Raw genomic sequence first — 12,436 nt, forward strand, 5'->3', positions numbered from 1 at the left:
GATGGATAAAACGTTTTTAAATAAAAAGTCAGCAGTTGGCAGATGTGGTAAAAATCAAAGATACTGTGAGTACAGAGACTTAATAGGAATATATACTGGTTTATATACTGGTTTCTTACAGGATATATGTAAGATTCCAAAAGTAGTGAGCCTCTACCATTTATTTTCTTCTAAACCTTGCGTGAGCCTCTACCATTTATTTTCTTCTAAACCTTGCTAGATTGCTAGAATTGATTTTTAGGTAACAGATTATCAATAAATTAGCAACACTTTTTTTTTTTTTTTTTTTTTTTAAACGGGCCACTGTGTAAAAATGAAAGAAAATACAGGGAAACAAGATTAGACATCAGATTTTCCAATGAATGGGTTAGAACTTCATAGCTTGCTTTCATCTTCAGGGAATCTAATTTCTATATTGTAGTGCAATGGATAGTTTTCAAATACCTGCATAACATTGAAGCAGTAACTCCAATTTTTCCAGAGAGACAAGAAGAATTAGGGAAATTATATTTCTGGTATAACTAGCTGATTAAAAAGCAGTTAATCAGCCATTCCTTACATTCTTCAGCCCAGCTGAAGAAGATGGGAGGATTGTGTTTTAATAGTTTAAATTGACTGAACAGTAAGTTGACCATTGGTAAGTAGGATTAATGATCTTAAAAAAAAAATTAAATCTCATTATGTAGAATCCAGAGCAACATTCCTGGAAAGGTTCCAGCCACCTTGATGGTTCCTTATGCTTTTTTATATGAAAAGAAAATGCACATTTGCGATGATTAATCAAAAACTAAATGGTTTATAAAAAGTGTCTGTTCATAGCTCTTAATTAGAGCTCATTTAAAACTGTGCATTCTTAGGACACTTATGCAAACTGCTTCATGCTAATACTGGTCAGTGGGAAGAGAAAGAGGCATAGAGAGCAAAAAAGCTCCTGAGTTGAAGGTGCTGCTCTGTAAATGCAGAGTTCTAGGCAGACACCTGACATGAGTTAAGGGTTCTTCTTCCAGCATCATGTCTCTCCTGATAACAGCAATGCTGGAATTAGAAAGGTGGCAATTGCAGGAGACCTTAAAAATCCATTCTGACACGAAGGAAACAAATCTCCAAGAGAAAAGGAGAAACAGACCCTGTTGTGTAATGTTTATATATCCAGGGAACCACAAAGCAGAAACTCCATGAAGTGATACACTTAAATCTCTCAGAGCCTGCTCAGGGGTTAATTGTGGAGCATGTTTTACCCTTTGAATGTCAAACCCTAAGGAAATCTGATTTCCATGGAATATCATTCTCCTTACATAACAAGCACATACACTCTAAGAACTGACTTCAGAATCTGCACTTCGCAACCTGCTATCTTTGTATCAAGCATCATTAAAAACTTAGTTATGGATAATACTTATTTTTATAAGCACTAATAACTGTTTCAAGGGCTCTAAAGATGCATGAATGAATTCTCCCCAGACTGTAAATAGTGGCTATTGCAAGAGTTCAGCCACCTTATTTTAAAATTTGGAAACCTTTAAAAGCCTTTTAAGTACAGAGTAAAGCTGCAAGATTTTTTTGTGTTAACTGTGGCCTCTAACTAATAATTTTGGAACTTCAAGAAGAATCAAAAGCCTCGTAAGACTTCATGGGGTGTTTCTTGTAAGAAATAAATAAGAATGACTATTAAACTGTCTCAACCAAAAAATGATGTGACATAATTTTATGCATACGAAAATGTGTGTCAGAGCCTCACATTTTCATTAGCTACATGCAATACTCAGTTTAAAAAGTCTCTACAAAACTACACAGTAAGACCCCTCTTCAAAACATTAATCACTCTGGAACAATTCTAAATTGTGAGAATCAATGTTTTTCCAATTCCCCTTTTAATGCTCTAAAAGACAACAAGAACTCCTAAATAGTACACCTTCCTGTTAATTTGTGACAGTAACAATTAACCACTGCCCTGAAGAGAGTATTGCAAGTCTTATTGAGATTAGATCTCTCCGTGCTACAAATTTAAAAGAAAATTACGTTCACCAGGGAGAGCCTCTAATTTTATTGCAATGATTTGTCTTTCAGAGTTAGCATTTGGCAAGAAGGGAACAAACTACAAGGTGCCCCTTTTTGCCAGGTAACTTAAAACAAACTCTTTTGTCTGTGATTATAATGGGTGAACAGGCTTTAGTGTAAAGCAAAAGAAAAAATATTAAAAATAGATTATTATTTATCTCTTTTCTTAGCATTTTTAAACCAGCTTTTTCATAGTCAGTAAACATGTACAACTACATCTTTACTCTAATATGAAGAATTATTTAGCTAAGAATAGAATTCTATATAGGTTTCAAGGAAGAAAATTGAAATAAATAAAAATGTCCACTTAACAGCACTTTTACATTTAAATTGATTATATTCACATTTTTCATCCAGTTCATTGAGCTGAAAAAATATTATATACAATGTATTCAATATGAGTTCAGAACATAAAACTTTCATAACACTAAATGGATCATTTGCACAGAGAGCCAGAAGGTGTAAGGCAACATGAAACCTTGACTTATTAGAGACAAATAAGAAAACAGTACTAATTCAGAGTTCCTTGTAATTTAAAGAATTCCTAAAGCAATACTGAGCAATGTTCACTAATTGTGAATAAAATGTCATTCAAAGACACAGAGTGAATAAGCTTTTCACCTTTATGTTTTCCTGGGTCTGAGTTCTGAGTAGCAAATTTACTTCATAATAACATGTATACCAAGAGCAGCAACATCAAATTGTCAAACAATTTAATAAATATTTCAAAAAAATGAAGTGGGATAAATATTGCTTGTTTTGAATTCTAAAACAAATTTCTTTTTGTAGCTTTTACAAACTAAAGATTTCTGTATTCCCTAAAACCAATAAAGGTTCAATTTTTAAATTAATTTCTATGTTTGTGTTCAGAGCATAAAATCTCAGATATGTTAATCTCTTCAGTCATTAATACATTAATACATTAATGCAGTAATAGATGCAAAGTCTCCTTTTTCAGCATTCAAGGAATAGTGCAAAGAATTATGATCTAATTATTTATTTGCTGAGCACCTAAAATGGAAAGAAGTGGGTTTGGCAAGGGTGTAGTCCTTGGTCTCTCCACAACTTTTCTCTCAATCCCTTCCTCAATCCGTAATTCTTTTCCTTTCCTCTTCCCCCTTCCCCTCCAACCTCTTCTTTTCTCTTAGAGGCTTTCAGACTCAAAATTGCAACGCCATGTGAACTGCAGTTATACAGGCACACAGGACAAATGTTTCCTAGTGCCCATAAAAAGGTCCTCTCATGTAAATCTGTGATTTCAACAGAAACCAGTCAATGGTCAAAGCATCTGTGAGAAAGCTGAGGGGGAAAAAAAACCCACAAAAACCACAGGATTTTGTTTGAAATGACAGGAAATAAAAAATGATACATCTGACAGGCCATAAAATTTCAATTACTGGACAAGTTAAGATCTCAACTCTATAGCACAGATGGTTTAGGAGAGGATTTTAAGTAAAGAGCAGTTATTGGGACAAGGGAATGAAGTCAGAAATGTAAGGTATTCCTGACAGTGAATATTTATTATTTATTTTTTTTTCTGACACTTTTATCTTCACCATTTATTTCATACTTTTCCTATAGGGAAGGTTAATTAGAACCAGGCAGATTTCAGGAACTATCACTCCATGCATAAGCAAACAAAAAAGATGCTTTTGCTTCAGTAATCAAGTTAGGAAAAAAATCCTGTTTCATCAGTTATGATACTTTCTAATTAAAGCAGTTGAGGGCTGTGACAGTGGAATGCAAATCATGCATGTAATCCTGATGTCATCACTTTCTACCTTACATGTTGTCTCTGCCTCATCACTTCACTGCTCAAAACACAGGCACAGAGCAAGTAATGCTGAGAGACAGTGGAAAAATATTTCAATCCAAAGGAACTGTATCATATATGAATAACTGTTTCTGCTAATTTTTAACAACTAGGGGAAAAGTTTTCATGGTCTTTGAGAGACCATATGATGTGACTAGATTTCAAATCAATGGTCAACTTATTTGCACAGGACAAGCAAAGGCGAATGGGCCACAGGAGACAAATTACTATCCTGTTCACAAGAAGTCCATATTTAAAAATCTTGTACTGACAACCTTCAGCAGGACTTTTTTGAGCTATTTAAGGTCTGAGACAGTATGAAGTATTCTAGGCAGAGCAGAATTTTAACTAGTTCTGAAATAACTTGGGCTATTTTTTCCATATATACTTTGTCGAATGTACTGTTTGACAGGGAAAAACACACACAATGATTGACAGTTTGGGATTACTCCTAAAGCACTCATACCTCAACTCATAAATATGAGGAAACACAATGTAAAAAAACATAGATAAACAATTGATCATGGATAATATTTTTAGCAGTATAAAATGTAGAGTCAGCAGCGCAACGCCTCCAAATTTATCTTCATGACAGACAACTTGTTGTCCTCTTGATGTCTCTCATTTGCATTTTACAAAATCTGCAGCAAATGTATATTCATGGCATAGAATGGTTATGAAGGACTCATAACTGCCCTAGGTTAGCTGAGGAGGCTGTCAGCTTAGTGAGGGGATATTTCAGGGCTGCCCCTTTTCGAAATTGAACATTTAAAATTGAAATTTTTTCAACACATCCTTTAAACTTGGGCTCAGAGTTTATTGCAGCATCAAGCTCCCACTGATACATTCCTGGCACTGCCATAGTCTGTTCCTCTGGCCTCAGTTACAAGATACCTGCTCTTTGAAACTGCTGTCTGATAGAATTAGTCAAATTACCAAGCCTTGAGCATTGATTAAAATACAGGGTTTAGTATGAAAATGTTTCCCATTTACAACCATGTTATTTCATTTGCTTTTCTTTGAAATACAAGAAGGTGTTTTTTCTTTTTTCTTTTGCTGATCATCCTTTTGAGGATGCACTCATGCATTGAATCCATGCTGTTCAAATCCTGCATCAAAAAGGGTTGAGTATAATTATCTTTTCAGTACTGATGAAATAACATTCTTCTTAGTCTCAGATTTTGAAGCAGGAAGAGCACAAAGACATCCCCAGTGCGACTACATTCTAAAATTTTATCATAAGAGTGAAGATTTTCCATTCTGAAAATATAGTTAAATCATTTGAACGTTGCAGTAAATCAAATATTTATTTTCCTGCTCCAAATTCATAAATGGAAAATGTTTCTGAAAGAATAATTAATTCTATGAAGCTAAAACATGTTGAAAAACTCTGCTGGAAGATTATACAAATAAACTAAAGCATTAAAAATGAATTATAGAGGAGGAATAGTATCTGTTTTAAAAGAAAGATCAAATATCCATTACTTCCCAGCAATTCCAGCTGCAAACTGTTACAATGAATTACCAAATAATCTGGTATTTAGAGCTATAATGATTTTTTAGAAATGCAAACAAAAAATTCCAGTTATTTTTTTGAATAGTAAATTGCAAGCCTCAACTACCAACTTTTATACCACTTTACCAGCGTAAGTTAGCTTAAGATAACCAATGGAGAATCTGATTGGTGTAAAAGAACACCTAAGTGGGAATGAGGCACCACAATATGATTTGCAAACCCACTGTCATTCTTTTAACAGAAAACAGCAGGTATTGAGCAAGCAGCTCTGTAGCCACATGCTCTCAGTTCCTGCAGCACTGCCATCAGTACTGGGAATGCTCTATCACTGCAGCCCAACAAAACCTGCAGGCCTGTGAGGTCACCTTGGACAGCAGCACACTCCTGAAGGAAGTACCTCAGAATGTCTGTCTTCTTGATCCTGATAAATATTCAAGTCTTCTTGTAAAGCTATCTCCTATGGGAATACACTTTTTATCATAAAGCAAAAATAATAGATTCATTTTGAGTTAACTATGTGCCAGATTCTGACTTTGTCTCTGCCAGAGTAACCCAGGATAATTTAACTGAGCCCAATTTCACAGTGATTCATCTGCCTGCTAATCCACTTTACCAAAATAAAATAAATCCTTAATTCTATCATCACCTATTGACCGTTTTAAGATCCTTTTTGGAGGTATAAATTATTAGCCAGTTTGAAGGTGTTGAAGAATCAGACCTATAAACTTCAATGCAGTATGCTTTACATTCACCCATCATTTCTAGAGAGGTGATTGCTTCAAGCTACTGAGATTGATGATAAATAATCCAGAGAAAAAAATTTCTAAAAATTCACATGATCAGAAGGATGAGTGTTCTGAAAGAGTTACAAAAAACCTATTTTTGCCTCACTAGCTCCACTAACAACACAAAAAAACCCAAAAGTGCAGCAAACTATAGGTACAACCTGATAAAATAGTAGGAAATCAAACATGCATTTAGCAACCTGTAATATGCATGTGATTAAAGCAGCCATTTGTTGAAAAATTAATTTAAACCTTTAAAAACGAGTTGCTGAGAATAGCTAAATGTCATGCTTATATTAAAAGGCATATGGAGCACTTATTTACCTGGACAATGCAGAGATCAGTGCAGTTTAAAACCAGAGATAGGTCGTATTTAACTAGAACATCATTTCTAAAAGCTAGAACTAAGCTACTAGAGCACAGCCTTTAAAGCAAATGTGTAAATAAAGAAACATATTACACATTCATGTTATGGTGACTTAGCTCTTCTTGACAAGGCAATGTTATGCATTTTTTCCATTCTGTTTGACATAAATTGGATATATTGAAGACCTGGTTTGGGGTTTGTTTGCTTCTGTCAAACTGTGTACAAGGGAATGAAAAATGCTGCCAACATGCAAAAGAATTGTTTGGGGCAGTGTTTTTTTCTTCTGTTTTTACATAATATCGCAAAGTACAAATACGATGGTAAAAAGAGGAATCTGTGGTGAATAAAATTCTTAACTGTTTGTATGTTCCTGAGGGAAATAATGTGAAGCAGATTAGCCATCATTTCAAGAGAGTTGTTGTTTAATTTATTATTCATAAAAGAGTTCAACTTTCAACAGTGAGATATTTCAGAGCCAACTTCTAATTTTAAAAAGAATGCTTTGAAAGAAGCATTTCTTTCAGTATTTATTAATAAATACAGTGCATAACATCATTATGTATAAATGTGACAGAATGTTACCATTCTCCATTTCCTCAAAGACAAAGGGATTGATCATGTAATTTCCATGCAAATGTACTCTGACAACAATGAAAGGAGGTTTTACCCATCAAAACAGATTTTTGGGTTGGGCCCTGATAAATTGATCAATCTAACTCCTGGAATTTTACATTTATTAATTTATTTTCTGACTGAAGGATTTTTTTTCCTGCAGACCATGTATTTTTATGTGCTGCAAAATGACTACTCATGCAGTACAATTATTTTTATCACATTATGATAAAGCACCTCAATCAAAGCTGTACCATTTTTAATCTCTTTGCACAATAGACTCTAGACAGCAGACTCTTTGTACCTGTTACTTGATTGATGTTAAATTCACTAATACCATTGTACCAAAAATTCAGAATTCTTGGAAGGACAACAATTTCTCCTACACTAAAATTTTAAATGGAAAAGGTACCTTTAGAGCTCAAACTTTTCCAGGCAAAAATTTTCTTTATCAAGCAGCAATTCCTAAGCATTTTCTTACAGCTTGCAGGCTTCTGAGGATACTGTTGCAAATCTTCATTCTTTTCATGTGTTTTCTTCTCAGGGGCTAACACTTCCATCCTAAACAAAAACTTAACCTTTAGTTTTCCTGCAGAATATATACACAACTTAAATCCAAAAGCTATGGGTAAGGGAGATGGGGGGGAGAAGAGAGTAGATGGACTGGGTATAAAGGGAAAATATTTAGAATTTCATTGATCACTCTCAGCTCATACATTCCTAGCATTAATTAAGTTGAATAAGTGTATTAATATTCCTTTGGTTTTAATTATTTATTTGGAACATTAATGTATTTGTAAAATATGCAGATGGGATAAAATCAGATTTTATCCACAATGCTTAAAAACTCTGATTTTAACTTAAATTATAAAAATTATATAATATCTCTAGATGGTAAGTAAATATTTACCTCTTACCTTAGTCAGTTGTTTAGGTAAAGGAAATAATGTAAATCCTCTATGCATGAACCTATTATCCTTCCTATCTTAGCTTGCCTGACATCAGTGTCATAGAGGGGAGCTGCATTCCTCTAGCTGCTACTGAAAGACAGCTGCTCCAGCCAGAAAAGATGAATAGTTGGGATTCTGTGCTGCCTTAATGCCACTGTCACTCAAATGCAGAGAAGCAGCTGAGCCACTTAAAGCCAGTTGCACGCTTGGGGACCATTTCTCTACACTACCTTCTCCCCCACAGAGGCAGACCAGTAAATTTCTATGTAGCATTATTTTTCTTTGTAAACTGACACTTTGAAGAAGCCAGAGGCTGTTAGCACCAGCCAACACCGACTAGGACCTAACCAAAGCTCTGCTCAGTGGCTAAACCAAAGAAAAGGAACCTACCCAGCGTTCCAGGACTCTGTGCTAGTCCAAGGTCAGGCAGGAGTCCTGAGCAGCATTCCTGTGTGCTCTCCAGTGAGCTCCAGCCCGAGATGCCGAGGAGATGAGTGCTGCTGAGGACAGAGCCACCCTGCCAGCGCAGCAGCCCTGTGCCAGCAGCCACACACTGCACCAGGGCAGCCTCTGGCTACCAGCAGAAGCTGTGCCCAGCCTGTGTCAGGACACCAAAGTGGCCCCTGTTCACTCCCCTGTTTTTCAATCTTGTGTGCAATTGTGCTCTCACACACAGTCTGCATCTGACAATATTAAACACGATCTCTAAAGGCAAAAGGTAGGAAAGAGCCAAAGAAAAGAAAAAAACAGCAAATTGGCACTGTACACACCAGAGTTTCATAAACAAAGCTGACTTTTCAATTGTAAACCTGCTGCTTCCTAAAGAAAGCCAGCATAATGGAACACAGCACCTCACTGCCTTCTCTTCAATCAGCAATTCCTACCGATCATGGAAAACAATCAAAAGATCCAAAGAAACAAGTATCATCTTTCTGCAATTTATTTTTATAAGATACTGGAACTCAAAAGTTTTTTAATCAGTCAGCTTCCATTCCATTTGAACTGAATTAATCTTCATGCCAATTATATACATTCTCAAATTTTACATTCATGAAGTTTCCTGCAGACACTTGAACTATAGCTGAAGTATAGTGCTTTGTGCAAAATGTTACACACAAAGCCCCATACCTATCTATAACAACTGGAGATATCTCAGGTCTATCCACACAGACAAGCACAGTAATTCCACCTCTGAAAATAGCCTATCAAACAGCTGTAAGAAAAAAGCTGTCAGTAAATTCTGTCCACAATAAGGGAAGCATCTGCCTTAACAACTGATTTTTAGGCTGCCAAAGTAAAGGGAAGCACTTCCACTCAGATTCACATCCAGGGACATATTTCAGGCCCAATGCTGTTTAGAACTGAACAACACTTCAATTTGCACTGTTGGAACAATACTTGCTGGTATAAGGTCCTTTGAGTCCTTAGCATGACACAGCACTCCAGGCATGGCTGTATTCCCATCACAAAGCATTACTAAAGTAAGCTGAATTTCAGTGAGATAACAGTTTCTGAAACTTCTGAAACTTCAGCAGAAAAACTTCTTCCAGTTTAAGCATATTTCACAGGTCTTATCTCTTTCAAAAGTGGAACTCTGAGAATAAATATTCATTTTAAATTGATGTTTACTCTGCTAAGAAATACATTTTCACCAGGCAATATTCGGTCTGGATTTCCAGATGATTACTGGAATGGAATTTTGATTTGTGAGAACAAAACATGAGTGCTAGCTATTACACAGAAATAATAGCTATTTTTAAAACAGAATGCTCTTAACTATTCCTATCCTATTTCTGAATGAAATTATGTGCTCTAGAAACTAGAGTTCATTCCTTTGCATACTGGAGGTTCTCTTCTGATCAGTCTGTGGAAGGCATCTGCAGAAAGTCACCCATCTTCTCTGGAGGAATACATCCCTATTGCTCCTGTCCAGTGCAAGGAGAAAACCAATCCTCTGCCCATGAGCACTGGAATATGGCACTATCTAGTATAGCTTCAAACAGCTAAAACTTGAAAATGTTGCTTTCATAATTAAAGTTTTAAGGATATAAACCTTCATAGAAACTGTCTGCCCATGTGATGCTCCAGCTCAAAGGCCCCCTCTCTCAACAGTTATACTTCTCAGAGGGCCTCATCTCAGAATCCATCAATCCACAGGGAGTGTGAATGGGGAACCAGGCACAGGAGATGAGACAAGCCTCTGGGAGAATGACTCCCATGATGGGATAACAAATGTGTGTTTATGTGCTGCCTAGACATGGAGCAACTCTCCACATGAGAGAGGGTTATTGGATATGCTCCCACATTAGCATTTTAATAAAGTCCTCAGGAGGTACAAGAATACAGAGGAGTTTTGCCAGAGATGGGAGGTATAAATGCACAAATTTGCTGTCACTACTCAAGAGGTAGAGGAGAGGTAGAATCCTTGCTGAAATCTTCAGGGTTTGCTTCTGTGCACCTTAAAACCATGCCTTATTTCCTACAGACATGAAGAGATTCACTTGCAACAAATCTCTAGAAGTATGCATTTTTTCTACCACTGGTTTATAAGATGTCAAGAAATTCAAATTTTACTGTATCTGTTTCCTTACTTCAAACCTTAATCAAGTCCACAGCAATTTTCTTCTATAATAGAAGTATACATGAATCAGAAGTTCTGTGCAGTACTAATCATCACGTTATAATTCTGTAGTGAGTTAAAAATAAGATTAAGCTGTGGAACACTAAATTTCAAGGTACCACTGAACTTTTTCAAACAAATGATGCTGTACTTCATATAATCATAATAATGATTTAGAAAAGGAATTATCATCACTCTTCTGAAGCTGTGCATTTGATTTACCTCCTTCTCCTCTTCAGATTGTGTACTCTGACTTTGAGGAAAGGAAATGGATTGACAGTGAATTCCACATTTACCCAAAGACTGCAAAAATATATTTGACACAATGTTAGAGAAGAAGTGGTCATATTGTAAGTAACATGAGAAAAGCATGTGTGAAAAGTGTATCAATCCAGGCTGCACAAGATGCTTCCTTTTCCAAAATACAGTGAATCATTTCATAATTATAGTGAAATGAAAAAGGAATTTAAAGAGCACTCTACAGAACATGAGAAACTTCAGGATCTGGGAATGGGGAGTGAGTAGTAAAAGAGGTCAGAAAGAAAATAAACAGACCTATGCACTAGTGGAAGCACCAACAACAAGACAAATGTGGAGCAATAACCTGCAAAAACCTGAAATACCTCTGGTCTGAGCCCTTAGATGTTACTGCAGCAGTAACCAAGATCCTGAACTCTTCCTGAGCACATGCAAGTCAGGAAAGCCAAACTGTTTATTGCAGCTGTAACAGTGCACAGAGACTGCCTAAAGAAAACAGGTTTTCATTATTTCATGTTATTGGATTTTTTCTGTAATCAGTTACACCAGAAAGTAAAGCTGGGGGTTTTGTATATTTTTATTTCTTATTGATGGTTAAATAACTATTTTTATGAGTGATCTAAATCATGCAAGCTAAAAACTCCAGAGAGTCACAAGCTGATGAATCATGTAAGGTCTGTGTGATGCCACATAGCTACAGATATTTTGAGCAATACTTATTTGAATTGCAAGGAAATATCTTCTAGCTGAGTGTAAGTGGACATGGGTGTATGAAGGTTGTCTTAATACTGCTTGATCAGATTTGATCTTTGTAAAAATGAAATTGAACTTTATATGGATTCATGGAAAACTGTATAATTTTTCCCTCAATGATGAAATAGCTGCTAGAAAAAGAAGAAGTATCATTATACAGTGAGAAACACCTCAGGAATATTTCAGATAAAACAGCCAAAACTGTCCCAAATCTATATGGGATTTGGGGGGAACCTTTACAGAACTGCCTAGCTGCTTTAGCTAATTACTCTAGTGCAAGTATTTCAAGAACCTTCACTGATGACTGTAAAGAAATTGTGTAACTTTAACAAAGCCAGATTAAACCAGTGTTGTCTGCTGAAAACTTTGGGACAGAAGAGATTGCAGCTGTAAGTTATGAAGTGAATGCTGAAAAATAGGGCAAGCTTACAGAATCCAGTTCTGGATGAATGTGTGGGTGACTGCTGACATATTAAGGAATATTCCAATGAGATGCTTCAGAGAAAAAGCGGAGTTTGCTTTGATTTTGTTTTTCTCTGCAGAGGTAGGTTTCAATAGTATTTTATAATACCTGATTTTGGTAGATAAAGGAAAAGATTTGTGAGGAAAGGAAAATTTCATTCTCCTTCTATAGAATGAAAAATGAAAAAGAAAAAAATATCAGCAAAAATATCAGCTATTTATTTACCCCCACTGTGTACTGC

At 35.8% G+C, this 12,436-nt stretch overlaps 1 protein-coding gene across 4 annotated transcripts in view; it reads right to left on the reverse strand.

Moving 5' to 3' along the window:
- Positions 1-12,436, reverse strand: part of KCNIP4 (potassium voltage-gated channel interacting protein 4) — a 385,554-nt gene that overhangs the window by 337,265 nt on the left and 35,853 nt on the right. The window contains exons 1-2 of one of the 4 annotated variants that reach the window (XM_079306869.1): positions 8,492-8,650; positions 7,564-7,712 (exon numbers count right to left, since the gene is read on the reverse strand). The exons of 2 other annotated variants lie outside the window; for them this stretch is intronic. In XM_079306869.1, the coding sequence (XP_079162995.1) occupies positions 7,564-7,711 (148 nt within the window). In that variant the 5' untranslated portion in view covers position 7,712; positions 8,492-8,650. Of the gene's footprint in view, positions 1-7,563; positions 7,713-8,068; positions 8,463-8,491; positions 8,651-12,436 lie in introns of those variants that run through there. One more of the 4 variants, XM_079306868.1, reaches the window with a different exon arrangement.

The sequence above is a fragment of the Erithacus rubecula genome, assembly GCF_903797595.1.
Source record: "Erithacus rubecula genome assembly, chromosome: 5".
NCBI lineage: Eukaryota > Metazoa > Chordata > Aves > Passeriformes > Muscicapidae > Erithacus > Erithacus rubecula.